The sequence below is a fragment of the Camelus ferus genome, chromosome 2 (assembly GCF_009834535.1).
Source record: "Camelus ferus isolate YT-003-E chromosome 2, BCGSAC_Cfer_1.0, whole genome shotgun sequence".
Lineage (NCBI taxonomy): Eukaryota > Metazoa > Chordata > Mammalia > Artiodactyla > Camelidae > Camelus > Camelus ferus.
This window is the reverse complement of record NC_045697.1, coordinates 30,390,987-30,411,188: the sequence shown is the minus strand read 5'-3', so window position 1 is coordinate 30,411,188 and position 20,202 is coordinate 30,390,987. Positions and strand designations below refer to the sequence as shown.

General features: G+C 32.9%; 1 protein-coding gene across 1 annotated transcript in view; it reads right to left on the bottom strand.

Annotated features, from left to right (window-relative positions):
* Nucleotides 1-547: 547 nt before the first annotated feature.
* Nucleotides 548-20,202, bottom strand: part of SLC30A9 (solute carrier family 30 member 9) — a 61,449-nt gene continuing 41,794 nt past the window's right edge. The window contains exons 12-18 of the mRNA XM_032496770.1: nt 18,628-18,667; nt 17,558-17,629; nt 17,003-17,110; nt 14,547-14,712; nt 10,250-10,379; nt 8,281-8,394; nt 548-2,009 (exon numbers count right to left, since the gene is read on the bottom strand). Of these exons, the coding sequence (XP_032352661.1) occupies nt 1,965-2,009; nt 8,281-8,394; nt 10,250-10,379; nt 14,547-14,712; nt 17,003-17,110; nt 17,558-17,629; nt 18,628-18,667 (675 nt within the window). The 3' untranslated portion in view covers nt 548-1,964. The remainder of the gene's footprint in view (nt 2,010-8,280; nt 8,395-10,249; nt 10,380-14,546; nt 14,713-17,002; nt 17,111-17,557; nt 17,630-18,627; nt 18,668-20,202) is intronic.

Genomic DNA, 20,202 nt, shown 5'->3' with positions numbered 1-20,202 from the left:
TATTTAAGAATAGGTAGGACTTCAAATTAGATTAGAAATATCAGGAATTGGCCTCTTCTGGGAAGTCCTTAAAAAATTCTGCCACTTAGAAAGAATAACTTGTGCACATCAACTTTGAAGTTTTTTTTTTTAAAAGAGTTAATATTCTTGTCTAGCTGTGTGAAATTTTTCAGAGTAATTTTACTAGGAGAAAATTAGATACAATTTGGTACCTCCCCATATGGCAGTGACATGGAATAACAAAATGGCAGGTGGGAAAGGGGAGGAAGACACAAAGTATAGAGTGAATTATAATGGGTAAAAAAGTTTTTTTAAAAGTAGAGGTGAAAAATTTGAAACCATAAGAACAGAGAATCAAATTGTGTGTGTGCATATATACATATATGTATAAAACAATTTTGTATCTTAAAAAATAAAGCTAGAATGTTATTTCACTTAAAATGTACAGCATGCACAATTCTTTGTAATAGAAAAAAAATTGTACACCAGTGTAAATTTTCACCATTTTCAGTAAATGACATTTCTGGATGAAAAAATTACCATTACAAACCCTTTAATCAAATGTTTATTTTTTGTTTCCAGCATTACAATTTGCTACAATTCATAAACTTCAACCTAAGTAAGTTTTTAGACACTGACCTAGGTCCTTAAGCACTCAATTACCCAGCAGAGATCATTCATTCACCCAGCCACCACTCTTGCGTGGACAATGCTCACTGGTACCTGAACAATGTAAAGTGCACATGAATTGTTTTGATGAATGGAGACACAGCCTTAGTTCTGCACTAAATTTTCAATTACTGAATTGCATGTTTTTTCACCTCAATACCTTATGATCAGTAGAAAGCTACTTACTTATGTAATGTTATAGTCATATATTATGCTAAATGCCCACTTGTAAGTGCAAGAAACTCATGTTTCAGGCACACTACTGACTATATTTTATACAGAGTCATGGCCACAAGTTTCTGCATAAGAGGTTTACTTTTCTATCTTTCTTTTAAAGCAAGAAATATCCCATAGTTCAGATTTACATAAGTAGTGCCTCTTTTCAAATAAATTAAAAATAAAATGCTGTCCTGTCTGTAAAATTATAAATATTTCTAGTACATTTACAGAATGTTAAAATGCTTATAAATGCATGATCTCCTAGTAAATACACATTATGGCACCGAAGCCAGTTAAAGAAACAAAAACAAAAACAAAACAGTCATCACACTGGCCCATGGAAACATCTAGGGTTATTTTACATTTCCTACCATTAGAAAAATTAAACTAAGTAAAGAAAAAAAGCAAAGGAGAGAAAAGAAATCTTACAAAATGGCAGCTACTATGACCTAAAAGAGCGTACTGAAATGTCTTCCTTCAATTCAGTAACACAGCCCTTTCTGGAATGAACATTTATGGGTAACTAGGTTAGGAGAGTGTTCCTCTTAGTACTCAGGGCAAATTACAAGGTATGTAGAAATAATTTCCACATTCTACACATAAAGACAGACTTTAAAATGGAGTGACTATTTTAAAAACCACAAACCAAGGTTTAGTCAGAATGTTCAAGATTGGCAGGTTCTGATGGAGTAAAATCTTCAGTGGCAAAAAAATTAAAAATCATAATCATATGGATGTCTCTTATTTTTACAATGTGTAGAAAGAAACATGATTACAAGGTACAATACACACTGACGGGTTAAGATGAGAAATTATGAACAATTTAAGTAACTCAAATGCTTCCTGTTGAAAATAAAAACATGATTTCCAAATTGATTCAACTTGTAGTATGTCTCTTATAAGTAAGAAGTTGTTTTAGTTCTGTAGACTGTTGAATTGCCCTTTACATGAATACTTCCTCCATCTTAAAAAAAAAAACAATGTCTTCTGAATGGCGCTGACTCCTTCAGTGTGGGAAAGCAGTCTTGGCAAACTTGTTTCCAAGGCTCCCCCAACGGTGACTCATTCCATCAAATCTATAATATCTCCAAATCTACATGTCGAACTTCAGGATTTCGTTTCTGGAAGGAAAAATTAACACCGCATTATTCATAGCAAAAGAGAATCTTCCATTTCCTTTTATTCCTTCTGATCACTAAAGCCAATGAAAACATTTCATCAAACTATAGGTGAATAGACCAGTTACACAGTATAAACAATACAGTAAATAGTCCCACCTCCCTGAGTCTGTTTCTATGTTCGTTAATACAAAAATGGATTAAGGATCTAGTATGCATTGCAAAGCACTGGAAACATGCTCTTGTATGTGATGAAAAGCAAATCACTGCAGAACAATTATAATCAGAAAGATTAAATTGATATTCACTTATTTATATATTTTAGTACCAATCCATATAGTCTTGGCCCAAGTTCTGTGCTAGAAAGTGGAGCTATGATTATTAAAGAAGACTCTGCTCCTGACCCTGAGGGACTCAGTTTAGCCAGAGAGACAAGGGTATCAAGAACCTCTACGAGTTGAAGCATTATGGCTAATAACAAGAACCAGCTAACATTGAATGAGCGGTCACCCTCGTGTCAAGTACTGTGCTAGGGAGTTCACAGCAAGTGAGTGCTTTAAAAACCCTCCTAATAACCCACTCATTTCCATTTTACACATGAGAAAACTGAAGGTTAAAGAAAGCAGTTAACCTGCCCAAAGACACACAGCTAGCAAGTGATGGAGCCAGGACAGGCTCCAGGCCTGACTCTAGACCCCAAGCTCCTGACTATTTCAATGCACTAAATAACAACTCTGCAAACAGAACTGTGAGGTCTATTACTTTTGCTTATGAGATCCAGAGAGAACTCACTGAAGATACAGTATCTAAACAAGGTTTGAACACAGTGAGATGATCCAGAGAAATGATCAAAAGGGTCCAGGCAAAAGAAACAGCACGAACAGAGGCAGAGAGCCTGGAAAGTACGTGCTGGCAGTACGGTACCGTTACCACAGCAGCCACCAGGAGGGCAGGGTTAGCAATGAGGATGGAAAGACAGGCAGATGCCAGACTGTGAAAAACCTTAAGGAATTTCAGTAACAACAAAACCTATCTCTATTACATGCCTGCACTGTACCGAGCACTGAAGTGTACAACAATGAACAAGAAACAAACTGCTCTTGCCTTCTTCAGTGAACTCACCGCTAGTGAGGAGATACAGGTAAAGTAGGCAGGCAATGCTAACAGTCTACTACTACAGAGCAAAGGAAAGGCTTTGGGGGGTTTTTCCACCAACAGTACATAAAGGACACCTAACACAATCTGGGGGAATTAAGTTTAATAAAATGAATATAATGATACTGTGAGACTGTAGGACAGAAGAGAGTGTATAAAAAACTAAATCTATGCCTATGTAAGAGGAAATAAATAATGCTTAAATCAGGAGAGCATGGTAAGACTTTCATATATAATTATGGCAGTAAATATAAAAGAAATACTAAACATTAAAAAATGATTAGCTCTAAAATATAAAATTAAGGATTGAGGAAGGCAAGGCAAGTGGGCAGGTGACACATTTCTGTACATGCTTTTCAATTCCTACTTTCATCAATTTTTTTGTGTATACTTGATAAAAATTATAAAAATAAGTCAACAAGGGGGAAAAGGCTCTTCTAAATGATTCTAATAATCAGTCAAGATTAACTCCTAGGAAAGAACAGCCTAGGAATATCTACATGTTGTTCATATTAAAGGAATTCAATTAGGAAGACAAAAATCTGGTAAAATAATGGAGTTCAGCTCCAGCTAGAGCGTTCATTCTATTTAGTGCACACTGGGATTTTTCTCTTAACCAGTGTAGCGCAAGTGTACCTAGGAGTACTTTCCTCTTGGATCCTAACGGAAGAATGGCCAGGGACCCCACGTGGTGGGTATACTTTTTTCTCAGTGTTTTCTTTATCTTAAACTATTCCCTGTGCCTAGAATTTCTTAAATTCAATATGGAATAAAAAACTTCCTCAAACAGAAATGAAACTGAATCTTATTTTCCGATTCCAATCAACCCTTACTCATCCCAATATGACATGAAAAATTTTAGCTGTTTATTGGAAAATTTTAAATTATTAAATCTAAAAAGCACTATATAACAAATGTATACTAATAAAAATCTGATCTCAAGAAAAAGAAACTAAAGTTAATTTATTCTGCTTTTTAAAACCAAGTTTTCAGAGAGAAAACTATAATCAAATTCCTAAAATGTAATGTGCCAAAGCAGACACACACAATGTGTTTGCTAAACGAATGGTAAAAGAAATAGGATTAATATCCTTAAATTTTAATGTTTACTGTCTAACAAGATTATCATGTGCAGAGTAGAAACTGAGTAATTGTGAAATAGAACTGAAAATCAATAATAATGTCCAATTTATAATTTTCATTAATTTATTCAACAAATATTTATTGGATCTATGCCATCCCAGATACTGTTCAATGCGAACTGGAACATTTCACACATCACAGACAGATTTTACCAACACTCATATTATGCAAAGATAAAACCAAACTACATAATTTATTTTACAGTGTTTGCAGACTTAAGAAAAGCCTAAAGGAGGATGCAATTAGAGATGCAAAAGACAAAGTAAAGGGCAGAGTATTTAACTGGAATTTATTAGGAATTTGCATATGTTATGGTATCTCCCACTGAATTAATCTCCAACAGAATTATTTCCTCCCAAACAAACAAAAGTTCATGAGGGACAGGACAAGGGTCTATCTACAGACTGAATAGAGAGGTAGAATACAATAACAACAACAAAAACCTAAGCTGAGTTCAAAGAATTTAAAAATAAGAACAAGATGTATTTCATATTATAATATGGGACTTTATAAATCAGCCTCTATATTTTAAACATCTTTACATAGAACTAAGTAAGTTACAGACTTAAAGGCAAAAATATCACCTGTTCTAATACTTAGATCAAGGCATCATTCAAAGGAGATGGCCATAATGCTGCAGACATTTATCACTGAGTGTGACCAAAGTAATTCAATAATTATTAAAATGTAAACTTAGAAGGCAATCATGCTTAGATACTAAAAAAGGAGGGAAAATGCCAATGTACAAAGTTTTAATTTTCAAAAGAAAATCAACTTATTTTCATGACAAGAAAGAAGGATATATTCATGCACTGTCTTGGTTTGGTACCTCAACTATCCTTTGACTTAAGATTAATACCTTATTACCACGTTAGAGATGTTTCCACCTGAAAGTGAGGGCAAAACGTGGCTTCCTGGTGTGAAAGACTTATAATTAAAAAACACAAGATAGTTCAGTCTATTAATTACTTAGTAGCTTCTAATTAAAGCACAAAGTTAGCTAAAAAATAATAATAAGCTTATCTATGATAAAAGTAAATATAGTTAAGAATAACCAACATGTTAATTATTCTTAAATGTGGCTTCTGACTTACGGTTTCTATTAAAAACTAATGCTAAAATGAAGATTTAGTTTAGAAGTCCTTTATTTCTCTTGCCAGGGAAATAAAAACAGAATGGAAATGCAATATATATTCATTCTCAAGTTATCCTGCAAAAAACAATCATCTCATATTTTATTTAGAACAGTGGTTTTCAAACTGTGGTCCAAGGATCACTGGGGTACTAAGACATTTTCAAGGGGTACTCCAAGGTCAAAACAGTTTTCCTAAGTACACTAAGATGTTTTTCGCCTTTTTACTATGCTGACGTTTCCTCTGGTGGCATAAAAGCAATAGTGGGTAAAACTGCTGACCCCGTCACACAACTCAAGGTGACTGGCACCAAACTAAACTATAGTCATTGTGTTCCTTTACTGCCAGTCACTCAGTTTTGGTTTTTTTAAGCCAGTTTCACTTTAAAATGTCCTTCATGAAGTAGTAAAAAGTACTGATTTACTATACCTCAACCCTTGAAAACACTCTAAAAAATATTCTGTGACAAAATGGGAATATGTATGAAGCCCTAGTGCTTCACACTGAAGTCTGATGTTGTCACAAGGAAAAGCACCACTGTGATTGCCTGACTTATGAGCTGAATCAGATGTTTTTTACTGGAACACCATTTTTACTTGAAAGAGTAACAAACTACAGTTATTCAAATTTGACAGGCATCTTCTTAAGAAATGAATGCATCTACTACTTCAAGGAAAACAATTAACAGTGTTTGCTGCTAGTGATAAAATGCAAGCCTTAAAGTGAAAATTAGAACGTTGGAAAACTCACATCCACCATCTTGAGCCTGACAGCTTCCCAATAATTAGTACCATATCAACATTAGAATGATGTGCATAGATTCAGTGAACCACTATTTTCTAAATGACCAATTCATAATGTTACAAAATCATGCATGGGTTGAAAGATCCAATCAGACAGAGTACAAAGATAGACCAACAGATTTTAATACACTAGAATATGGGAGGGAACTAATCATACCCAAAGAGAGGTCTGGCCTTTGCCCTTGACTATTGGGAGGTAATCTCTAGGCCCTTGGAATATCCTGCCTGATAATTATGTCTTTGTTTATCTTTGGCCATACAATAACTGCTATACCTCCAGAAGGGGTCAGAGATGAAAGGTCAGCCACTCAAGCAGTCAACTATGGAACTCCAAGAAAATTTCTGGACACCAAGGATCAGATGAGATTCTCTGGTTGGTAATGCTCCATGCAAATTGTCATACATCTTCACCAGGAAAGTAAGACTGTCCACGACTCCATGGGGAGAGGACAACTGAAACTCCAAGTTTGGAATACTGCCCTATGCACCTCTTCCCATGGCTAGTTTTAATCTGTATCCTTTCATTGCAATATCCACACAGTAAGTTATGTGAGTCCTTCTAGTGAATCATTAAACCTGAGGGTGGTCTTAGGAACCCCTCAAACTTTGCAATTGGTGTTAGATATGAAGATGGTCTTATGGATTGTGCCCCCTTACTTCACAGACAGTACAGGAAAAGTTCATTGATATGGTTTCAGATTTCATATCGCAACTAAGCTTTAAGAGGTTATTAGTTGTCAGGTTTTGGTATAATATGAAAAGAGACTACCACAATTACCTGAAAAGGCTGTAAGAATACTTACAAAGGCTCCTCCCTCTTCATATTCTTCAACCAAAACAACATATGGTAACAGACTGAATGCAGAAGCACAGATGGGAATCTAGCTGTCTTATTTTTGCAAAAATGTAAAACAGTACCATTCTTCTATTTTCATTTCAGAAAATACAGTTATTTTTCATCAAATTGTTATTTATATTAACACATAATAGGTTTATCATGTTTTTTAAATGAATACAATATTTTAAAATTTGTTTTAATTTATAATTTGATAAATATCAATAAATATAATTCCAAAAAATAAAAGCTCTTTGGGTCTTCAATAATTTTTAAGAATGTAGGGTCCTAAGACCAAAATATTAGAGAATTGCTCATCAAGAAACTCTGAAAATCATGCCAAATAAGCCTATGAACTATAATATTACATTAACAAAATCATCTTATTTGAAGCACTTCTATTAATAAGATCAGAGATTTAGATTCTAAAGAATAAAATAGAGATAGAAATGTTTTCCTTCAAGTTTTGTCTTTGTTTCTCTTGAATTTTTAACAAAACTAAAGAATGATCAGCATCAACTGAAGAAAATGTATTTTTGCCTTCAACAAGCTATAAATGTTAAAGATCATTTACAAGTTTTTTTCATTGTAAACAATTAGAATTCAAATGTCAATAAATGACAATTTGAGAATACTGAGACATTTTTAGAGGCAGTCTGATAAGGTAATATTTCAGTAAAAAGCCAATAGGTTGTAAGGATCTCCAACAGAACAGAAACAAACAGAAAATATAAAATACTATCAAATGGAAAAAAAAAATATCATCAGATGGACTAAAGCAAGACGTATGTATATGTTTAAGGTCACACTCTATTTTTTTTTGAACTTTTGAACAGTCTAAAGTTTCCCTTTACCTTTCTCTAGAAACTTTTAAAATTCTTCTTATTTAAAGACAAACAAACAAACAAACAAAAATCCTCTATTTTAGAAACGAAGCAAGCAGTAGAGAATAGTGGTTACAAGCACAGAATTTGGAATGGAACAACAAAGAACAAACGCTCAAATCCCAAGTCCCCTACTTCCTTGAGTAAATTATCCAACTTTTCTAACCCAGTCATTTTCTCACCCATAACTACCAATAAATCATGGGGTTACTAAGAAGATAAAAACACACAAGTGATATAGTTAGCAAAGTGCCTAACACTGATAAGCAATCAAAAAATAGCTGATACTGTTATTACATTATTATAATGAACACATCTTACTTTCAGTTCCCTCTCAAGTCTATCTACTTCAGCTCCTAATGTATCAATAATATTTTCTCCATGTTTAAGCATAAAGGTTTCTAGTTCTTCAGGAGTTTTCACTTCTTGAATTTCCTATAAAGAGAATGATAGCAGAAAACAAAATAAATTCTTAAAAATAAAATCACAGCGGTACACTGATAATTTCTTTTAATAATTATAACAAACACCATTAAGTTTAATGAAAAATGGAAAACTTTCAAGCCATAAGCACTATAGACCACCTATTTCCAAAAAACACAGTTCAAGAAAAAATTGAGTACAATGCTCCACAGAGGTAGCATTACAAAATTAGTGGGAAAAGAATAGACTATTCAATGAATAGCCAGGGAAATTCATTTTCTATAGGAAAAAGAGACTAAATCCCTAGCTCAGACCGTTAAACAAATAATTCTAAGTGGACTGAAAACTTAATGGTAAAAAAAAAAAAACCAAAAACATAAAATATTAGAAGAAAAAATAGTTTTATGATAATGGGATAAGGAAGGGTCTTCTAAGCAAGATACTAAAAAGCCTATTTGACATAAAATTAAAAATGGCATTAAATCTTTTATACGACAACAAAATGGAATGCTAATCACAAAGTAGAAAGTTATCTGCATATACACAACTGAGAAAGGATTAGTAACCAGTATGTTAAAAATAAAATGCTTACAAATCTGTCAGAATATGAGACATTAAACAAACAAAGAAGCAAGTAGAGGGAATACCAATGTCCAATACATTTCTATGCATATTAACCTCACTACTACCAGGGTAATATAAATTAAAGCAACAAGATACTATTTCCCATCCATCATAACGATAAAAATTTCAAAACTCTATGAATACAATCTAGTAAGAAAGTGAAGCAATAGAAATTTTCATACATTGATGGTGGAAGTTAAACTGACACAGTCTGGAGAACAATTTGCCAAAATCTGTTGAAGATATGTTCACCCAATGGCCCACCTATTTTAAATCTAGCTATGTACTACCCTAAAGAAATTCTTGCACATGCGAACAAGGAAACTCATATGAGAATGCTACTTGTGGCATGATTTCCAATAGTTTAACAATGGAAACAATATAACTGTCCATCAAGTGGACATGTTATGTACAACATGTCCATATATACGTATATATATGTACATAAACATGGAAGAATCTCAAAAAGATGCTGTTAAGCAAATTATAGAGGGAATTATATGACATTAAACCATTTATATCAATTTTTAAACATCTAAAATGTTATTATATATTGTGCTAAGAAAAATACATTAAAAAATATAAAAGCCTGAATGGAAATGACAGGTACTAAATTCAAGAAAATTGTTAGTTCTGTGGATGGAGGAAGGAGACTGGGATCTAGAAGGAGAAACAAGGGCTCTATTTTTGTAATGATTTCTTTGTTTTTTTTTAAAGATCCTAAGCAAATACAAGTACAGTAAAATATTAATATTTGACAAAGGCAAGTGGTAACATCTGCTCTGTTTATTATATTACCCTCCATCAATTTTCTTCTAAAGTACTCTTAATAAAAAAAATGGGTTCTGGAGTCAGAGATCTAAATTCATAACTGACTCCATATTATGGAGCTGCAATTTTAGGCAAGTTACTTCATCTTTCTGTGTCTAGATTTACATATATATATGTAATATAATATGAAAATATTTCTTTACCTCACAGGTTGTTGAGAGTAAATTAGGTAACGTATATAAAATACCTGGCACATAACAATCACTTTAATAATAAGTTTGCTCTTCTGTTATCTCCTCTGAACCACTTTTACAGTAAATAAAAGGGTCTTTGTCAAGTTTTGGAACCCTAAGAAGTTGAAAGCTGAAGTGAGTTTAAGACCTATAAATGAAATAGTTTTATTTTATTTACTTAAGAGGTAATCTGTCTAACCCTTGGCTATATACGAAATCAAATAAATACATAAACTTACTTGTAGCAGTTGGTCAAAATCTTGTTTTTCCAAATACGATCTTGTAACAACTCGTCCATCAAAATCTACTTCTGCCTTAAATCTTACTTTCCCTAATCCCAGATCTGTGGCTTTAACATCATGAATTGCCCTGCAATCAATAACAATGCATAAAAATTTATATACACACACATACACCTAAATTTTAATGGCACAAAGTCTAGAATTCTTATTTTTCTCCAACAGTGACAAAAATGGACTAAGACGGCTTTCAGAGTATTTACCATTAAGTGCCACCTATCATTTTCCAAACAAATGTTCATTTAGCTTTCTCTGCATAACACAATACTATCAAAGGTACAAACTTAACAAATATTGTTTCATGGTAATTTGTATATATATATTTAATTAGTTTGGATTAAAATAAGTCAACTCTAGGGGGAGGGTATAGCTCAGTGGTAAAGTGCATGCCTAGCATGCACAAGGTCCTGGGTTCAAGTCCCAGTACCTCTATTAAAAGATAAATAAATAAAAACGTAACTGCCTTCCCCCAAATAAAAAAATAAAATAAAAATTTAAAAAACAAACAGAAAAATCAACTCTAAATTGCTTTTCCAAAAGACTGTCACTTTATCTCATAATCCTTTTTTCCTGTTGTCAGTATCTTCTGTAAAAGTCATCACACAACTCTGTGAAGTACTCTTATTAGAGTAAGGTTAACAATAACTACCTAATGGGACTGATGTGGGGAATAACAAACCAGCATATATAAAAAGTTTAATATGGTACCAGCTATACAGTAGACACTTAATGAATGACATTCATAAAATAGATTAACATGGCATCTTTACGATAAAACAGTCCTGGGGGCATAAGTGACCTGCCTAAGGCAATTCGTCTAGTCAAGAGCAGAGACTCATCCCAGATCTTCAGATACCCAAACCCAGTGTGGTCTTTCCTTTACACCATTCTGCCTTCCAGAAAGGGAAGCAGATGCTCAAGCACAACTGCTTCCCATTCCTCCTGCCCTACACCTGAGGAGTCAATCTTCCCTAGAAAACTGTTGAGAAATTCCTTTCTTTCTATGGTAATCAATATAACATCTTTTCTTTACAGGATACAAAAGAAAATAAAAAACACTCTGAATTCTGAGGGCACAGAGATTTCCTACTGGAAAAACAAGCCTAAATGAGATTCCAAATACTCTTAAAACATCTGACCCTAATTTGTGAGTGATCTTAAGCAAGTTACTAAATACGGGGTGTCCAAATTCTTTACCCACATAAATAAAGAATTATAGATGAAAATAAGAACTAATGATTTAATATTTATGAAGTTATGTATGCATAAGTTGAAATGAAACTTGTCCAGATTGGTAAGAGGTTATATAATTAATTCATTTAAAAAAAGCGTATCTACCTCAGTCTTAACAAAATATTTAAAAATCTCACTGTTTGACTAATACTTAGATAGCAGCTAATGAAAATATTCTGATACACTTTTTCCTTACATGCTTATATGTAACTAACTGCAGACAATTATGATAGGCAGCTTCTGTCATGGCTCCCAACGATCCTTCCCTCCTGCGTTCCAGCCCTTGTGCAGTCCTCTCTCCTTCAGTGTGGGCTAGATCTAATGATTTGCTCCTAACCAACAGAATATGGCAAAATGGTGAGATGTTATTTCCAGGGTTAGATGACTAATCTGTGACTTTTATCTTGTTCATATTCAGTATCTATTTCTTTCTCAGTATGCATACTTTGATTTAGCAGGCTACCATGTTGGGAGAGCCCCAGTTGGGAAGAAACTAAATCTTGTCAATAATTATGTTAAGTTTACAAGCAGATCTTTCCCCAGGAGATGACTACTGCCCCAGCCAATACCTTGACTGTGAGAAATTCTGAAGTAGAGGACCTACGTAAACCATGCCCGGATTCCTGACCCATAGAAGCTGTAAGGTAATAAATGTTGTTTTAAATCACTAAGTTTTGGGGTAATTTGTCATAAAACAACAGATAACTAATACATGGTTTGAAAAACCATATGAACTTTCTGGATTACTAACATTTATTTTCTCCAACAATTCAATCTACAGATCTTCACCCTTCCAGAAAATTTCAAGTTTGCCAGTAAGTCTTTCCATATACAGCTTTCTTCAGATTTTAACTATAAACAATATATGCAAAATTATAAACGTTCATATACCTAATAAAAGGTTAACAAAATACATGAAGCAAAAAGTGACAGACATGATACGAGAAACAGGCAATTCAACAATAATAGCTGGAGACTTCAATAACAGAACAACTAGGCAAGAAGACCAACAGGGAAACAAAAAACTTGAACACTATAAGCCAACTAAGTCTAACATACACCCAACACTCCATACAACAGTAGAATAGACATCCTTCTCAAGTACACATGGAACATTATCCAAGATAGATGATATACTAGGCCATAAAACAGTAAATTTAAAAGGACAGAAATAATAAATAGAATGTTCTGCAACCACAATGGAATGAAATTAGAAATAACAGAAAGATATTTAAGAAACTCACAAATATGTGGAAATTAAACAACACATTCCTAAATAACCAATAGACAAAGAAAAAATGTAAAGTAAAATTTAAAAATACTTTGAAGTGAATGAATATGAAGATACAACATATCAAAATTTATAGGAATGCAGTAAAGCAGTACTTAGAAGGAAATTTGTAACTGTAAAAGCCTGTACTAAAAAAAAGAGAGATATCAAATCAAAAACTTAACCTACTAGCTTAAGACACTGGAAAAAGAGCAGCTAAACCTAAAGCAAGCAGAAAGAAGGAAATTAGAATTAGAGCAGCAAGTCATGAAAAGGAGAAGAAACTAACAACAGAAAATCAACTAAACCAAAAACTAGTTCTCTGAAAAGATCAACAAAATGGACAAATCTTTAGCTGGGCTGACCAAGAAAAAAAAAAAAGAGAAGATCCAAATTACTAGAATCAGAAATGAAAGAGGAGACATTGCTACTAACCCTAAAGAAATATAAAGGATTACAAAGGACTACTAGGAACAGCCATATGCCAACAAATTAGACCATTTAGAAGTAATGGACAAATTTCTGGAAAGATATGAACTACTGAAACTGACACAAGAAGAAACAATCTGAACAGACCTACAATAAGAGACAGAATAATTAATCAAAAAACATACCACACAGAAAAGCTCATGCCCAAATAGCATCACTGCTGAATTCTACCAAACATTTAAAGAACATAAAAGCCCATGCGCAGGTGGCATCACTGCTGAAACCTACCAAACATCTAAAGAAGAAATAATACCAACTCTTCACAAACTCTTCTAAAAAAACAGAAGAAGGGGATATATTTTCCAACTCATTCCATATGGTATTACCTTGATAACAAAACCGAAGACATCACAAGGAAAGGATATTGATATGGATTATCTCACATTAAGTTACTAAGCCTAATACTGATTCTAAGAATGCTCAGCTTCTAATCTTGACCCAGCTAGGTAACTACTTTTAAGAGTAAACACACAGGGCTTAAAATATAAATCTAGTAATCAATTAATCATGTGTTCTTTTGATTCACATATACAAGTCATTTTTAAAGGATTTAACGAACAGATTTTAATTATAACAAGAGAAAAATAGATTCTTATTTTAAAGTTTTATAAATGTACATATATATATGTAGGTAGGTAGTAGAAAACTAGAATTTTAAGATTGTTCCTTCCACTTCACTCTGAAACTACACTGCTGCTGAAGTTCACTAAAAAGCCCTATTAGAACTCTCCATCTCTTCTTATAACCTCCTAAGTCTTCAGTTCTTTATATCATTTAAAAATAAGAAACATAAGGGAAGATTTTTAAAATAAGCTAAAACAAAAGTCTATTTTTAACTATAAATTATATTCAGTTTGGTAATGACTCCCCCATGAATAAAAATCTTCTTAAGTTTAATATATTTAATTTGTAATTAAAATTCAGATATAAGGCAAATATAAATACGAAGGTTCCACATAAGTGGTTCTACATTAAAGAGACAAATACTTTACAAAATTCTATTCCTGTTAATCATCTAACTACTCCTTATTCTAAAAATTAAAGATGCACAGAATTTAAAAGGAAACGGAGTTTCCAAAATGCTTTCACTTGCTTTCTTTTAAAGTTGCAATTCTGAAAAGTAATCAATTAAAAAGTTCTGAAGGCTAGGGATCCAAAATCTCTTCTGGAAGTATTAACAAGACAAGCATGTCTATTTCTTAACATGTTTTTGTGACCTTAACAGCATCATTGGAATAAGCTGACCTTACTGATGGGTCGTTCTCCAGTAGTTCAGTAAGCCGTTGTACTTGCTCTGGCTGGATGGATCGCCCTAAGAGTGCTTCTGTGTTAGTGTAGATGAGGAATGCTGAGACCACGCCTAACAAGGTGCCCACACCCAAAGAACCTAGGCTGTCATACAGTGGATTGCCTAAATAAAGCACATAAAAACTCAGTAAATTAACATTTTCTATTATTTCAATGAGCTTCAGTGAGCAAAAAACCAGCATTAGTTAATCAAGGTACTTGAAATTCGTTCCTAATTCCTTTAATAACTTTCTCCTAAGAGTCTGACTATACTACAAAATAGGAATGCTACAACTTGCTTCATATTACATAGGCGTATCATGCAGTTTATTTATGACCTGTTTCGTGTATCTGGTCACACGGATGAGGGTTCAGAGCATTTTTAGATTAGAGACATGATACACATATTAACAATTTCTTTTTAAAAAGTCCATTTCTTTTTTATGTATCAGTAGCACATCTCCTATCCCAGGTTGATAAAATAATTGTAAGATAAAAAGCCGAAATAACCATTTTTATATCTTTTTCTTACAAAGGTTCTGTGAAAGAATTAAGCCATACAAAAAAAATGATATGAGTCCCTCTTATCTCATTCAACCAAGAATGATACATAGCTAGCACCATTCCAGACAGACAGACAAACACGCGCGCAAGCACGTGTGGAAGAAGTTGTTAATTCATTGCACACAATGGCTACCTTACAGCAGTGGTTCTCAAAGTGAGGTCCCTTGACCAGTAACACCAATGACACTCAAGAACTTGGTAGAAACACAAATCTCAGGTCTCACTGGAGATCTTCTGAATTAGAAATCTGGAGGTGGGGTCTAGTACACTGTGTCTTCTCATTCCCTCCAGGTGATTCTAATTCTACAGTTTGCCTTAGGTTTTTAGGGCTTTATTCTCTTCCAGAACCAATAAGAATGTATGAGTTGATATTTATATAACAGATATCAATAAATATTATATTTTAAATATTTATAATAAATTTTAGACACAAGGCTTTTATAATTAGAAATCTTTTTATTCCAAAGACTAAATGTCAATATTAACTTTAACTTTCTTAATGCTTGATAAAAACTAATGCTTAATATTTTACTAAAATTTACACTATAATTTTCAATTTAGATTATTTATGACATTTAGTCAAAATATAACACTAAAAAATGGGTAACTTATCTGTACTACTAAATTTTTAAAATGACCCATTTGTAAAACACACTTCACTAGGAAGTTTGTAATTACAGAGTTCAAAATCAAATACTGCTTTTTAAAAACCCAAATTTATATCATTATCTTTATTTAAAAGTATACATGTATTAATAAGCCTACAGAAATCATAGGATTATTAGCTGGAAAATATTTATTTCCTGGCATGTCATTTAGTTTAAATGAATCAATTCAACTAAGTAAAAATTAATGAGAAACTAAAAAAATTTTAGAAGGTTGATTTGACTGGTTTATATTACTAAGTAAAAAGAATAATTTATTAAAAGTTGACTTATTTATTGATGAAGTCACTCTCCCTAAGCCTAAAATTTTGCTAAGTAATCATTTAGTTCTAGAAATGTCCAAAATGATAAGGTCAACCAGAAAAATAATCAAAATACGTTTAGAAATATTTTGGATCACAGCGAACATCAAAGAATGCTGGCTTAACCTTAAAATGTACATTCAAAATGAGAAAGGCCTATTCATATTTCAGAATATTCTAAGAAATACTACAGAACTGTGAAAGCTCATCACCTAAAATTATTTTAAATATGCAAGGACAAACAGGTAAGAATGGAGTAAGTACCATTCCAAGAGAATTCCAACCTCAGAAATTGAGTCTTTTCATACTGAATGGTTCTTTTGGTTTAGAAAATAAAAATAAAATGATTTTTCTGCTTCTTATCAACCTGTACTGCACTGGTTTTCAAAACATTTAACTAGCTACCAAAATGAGGATGGAAGAAACTATAGTCAAGGAAACAGGGAAGTAACAACAATTATCATTGGCACTAATAGTGGAAAAAGACAAATGAACATGAGCCACACACAATACATATTTATTTCGAACTTTAGAGTTTATTAAAGTTCTCTCTCATATATTACCTTAAACCTGTGAAGTCACTAGGATAAATATTATCAATATCTTTATAGTAAAGAACTTAAAGCACTGAGTAGCTGTATAATTTATTAAGGCACAGCTAGAAGGGTTTAGAGCATTACAGAAATGTTCTATTAGTAGCCTTTTTTATTTCTAATTAAGAGAAATTTCTAACTCAGAGAAATATAAACAAATGGTTAGCATGAAATTCACATTTAACAATATATTGGTTTATAATTATCCAATGATATAAAGGAAAGTCCCCACATACTAGGGAATTATTTAAGTAGCACAATATATCACCTGTAATATAAAAAATATTTACCTGTTAGAGAAGTAAGGCCCATACAAGTGGCTGCTATGATCACTCCCAACACTGCTGCAGTATCCTCCAATAATATAACATTTGTACTAGGGTCACGACTTTCCATCACTTAATCATTTGGGTAGACACAAGAAAAGAAATCTTAATTGGATACTATCAGGTAACATTTTAATGAGTATCTGTTAAATTAATTAAATTAAAATTAAGATTTAGAAATGTAAGAGATCCTGATTTTGAAAACCCTGTTCATTATAAACATAATGTCTTGGTTTAAATGTTAATAACTGATATTTGGAGTCAAATTACTTTCTCAAGTTATATAAGCATATACAGAAATACTGTAGTTCACTTCAGTTAAATCCAAATATGAAGTATTCCTTTTCAAATTACACTACATTTCTCTTTTTAAAAGAGCTGATATGTAAGTAAGAGGCACATAGGGAAGACACTGATATATATTTTGTACACATCTATGTGGAAGAAAGCCATAGCACTAGGCAATTTTAAGCAAATAAGGAAGATAATATAATACACCTGGGTCTCTAAAATACATACCATACTTGTAAAATGACATTCCTTTGGCCCGAGCACTCCTACGAAGTTCATTTACAGCAACAAGAAGTGTTGCTGAAAGAAAAGCATTCGTATCAGCAAGGAAGAAACTTCATGCCTTCAAACTTTAAAGATGGCATCTCAAGAGATAAGTAAACAGGCACAACGCTTAAATGCTAAGGGCTGTCAATAAGGAAAAGTTCTATATTAAACTAGTCACTATCAAGACCCCAATTAATCATTATAATATAATGAACCCCGTATTTCTAAACCACAATAATTTAAATATCATTACTACCACAACAGCCTTAATTTATTACACTAGTCGGTAGGCATCACACTAAGCACAATCACTTTTGATCCCCCCAACCTTCTGAGGTAAGTGGTGTTACCACCATTTTACAAGACTGTCAAAGATGAAGGGAACACAATGCATAAAAAAAACAATGTTTTAGAAGTAAACATGAGTATAGCAGTGAATTAGGCAGTTTCATACATGATATGGTATTAGCACTTCTCTGTCAAAATACTGCTATAACTGAAAGTTTCAGAAACTTTAAAATATTTGAAATGCAAAAAGAGAGAGTCTTCTCTGATTAACACTATTAAAACCTGATTTTTAAAAACTCATTACATAGATAGGTCGTTTTTTTAACTGACATATAGTCAGTTACAATGTGTCAATTTCTGGTGTACAGCATAATGTTTCAGTCAGGTATATATTTGTTTTCATATTTTTTTCATTATAGGTTATTACAAGATATTGAATAAGTTCCCTGTGCTATATAGAAGAAATCTGTTTTTTAATAGATATGCCTTTATACTCCATTTCAAATGTTCTGAGCATTATGATATTATACTCAAGAAAAACATAGCATTTCCAAACTTGCCCCATCTATTATAGGAAGAACCATGGTACATTATACAAAGAATTTCCTCCCTTGAGCTAGACAAAACTTATACTCCTATTCCCACAGTTTTCTTTAATCAACAGAACTTAGCAATCTATCAAAATGGACTGCTGAATATGTATTGCTAAATTAAGAATAAAGAGACACTGTGACAGTACATACCGCCTTCAGATACCAATGATCCTGCTAAAATACAATATGCCTAGAAAATAAATATTAAAGCATAAGTTAATATTTCACTAAAGAATTACAATGGTTCATGCATAAAGTCTTAATATTTAAAATGGAAATATAAATTAAAATCCTAGCCAGATAAGGATTTTGATGGGAAAGAGTTCAAACGAGGACAACGAGATAGTTGGTATCTTCATAAGAGAAAACAAAAATTAAAACTTTGATGGTCATCTCATTTTTTAATACTTGGAAGGGTAATACACACACACACACAGAAGAATGTTATACCATGACCTAAGTTAAATTGATGACATAAAAGAATAATGGTTTAATTAGTAAAAAAAATTTTGGGGGGCTTCAAAATCAACACTATTTGAAACCTAAGGTTGTGGATACCAGATGCAGTAAGATCCACAACCATATCCAGTAACTTCTGGATTTTGTTTGTATGCCCAGTAACAAGAGAATCCTTTCTCAGCCCTGACTCAGAAAAATAAGCAGTTATAAACAGTAATCGGTTTTTTTGGGGGGGAGGGGGAAGGACAACTGCACTTCCCTTATAATCCCAGACACTCTTAAATTAAAGATACCAAGAATAGCTTTAATCCAAGGTGTACAGAAGGAATTAACACATATATTTTAAAATTCTAAATGAAATTCAAATCAAACATCTGTAGAATTTTCAATAATACCTTTTTGGAACTCTAGGCTTCCCTGACATAGATGTTTAAAATTTTTTAACACAGTCCAATACTCATAATTCTGTTAAACTTGAGGTTTCCTAAAGCTATGTGATTTGTTTGAGTATACGGAAATGATGCCAGAGTAAGAACTAGAAATATAAGCTTTTCAATCTTAAAGCTTATCTCCTTCCACTGTAGTCTAAAACTACACCATGAGATACAGAAGCTGACGGGTGCCACATGACCAATCTGCATTTGTCAAGGGAGCTATAGTCAGAGCAGCCAAGCAGGGTAATCTCCAAGAAGTTCCCATGAGAGGAAAAAAAAAGACAGCTTTTAAGTATCTACAGAGGCCAGAGGAAACCCGTGCAAGATGATGTGGTGCCAGTAAAGTAGTACTTTTCTGTCCCCTATCTCTACCTTCAGTGCTGCCAGAGGCAGCCTAGGGAGTAAGAGAGAACAGAAGCCCTTAGGTGAGAAAATACAGAAGGTAACCATGCTCCCATTCTCCCAACGTAGGCTTCCTAACAGAATGAGGGAAAGGGGAAGCTTTAATTTTAAATACAATTGTAGCATATGACTATTATAAGAGACTGGATAATTTAATTACTGGTAAGAAATTATTCTTGGGACTAAAAGTGAACAGATGTCTTCTTGTTTTTCAACAGTAACTGCAGAAATTAATGGCATTGCCCAACACTGCAACCAAGGAAGCAGTGTTTAACGATGGGCCTACAGAGATACTCTTAACATCTCACTGAATCATACGGATTTAGAAGTCATGTCCAGTCACGATCTAAAAAACACAACTACAGATATATAACCCTGTATTATAGTCAAGAAGGTATATGTTGGTCCCATTCTTTAATATCAATTTTAC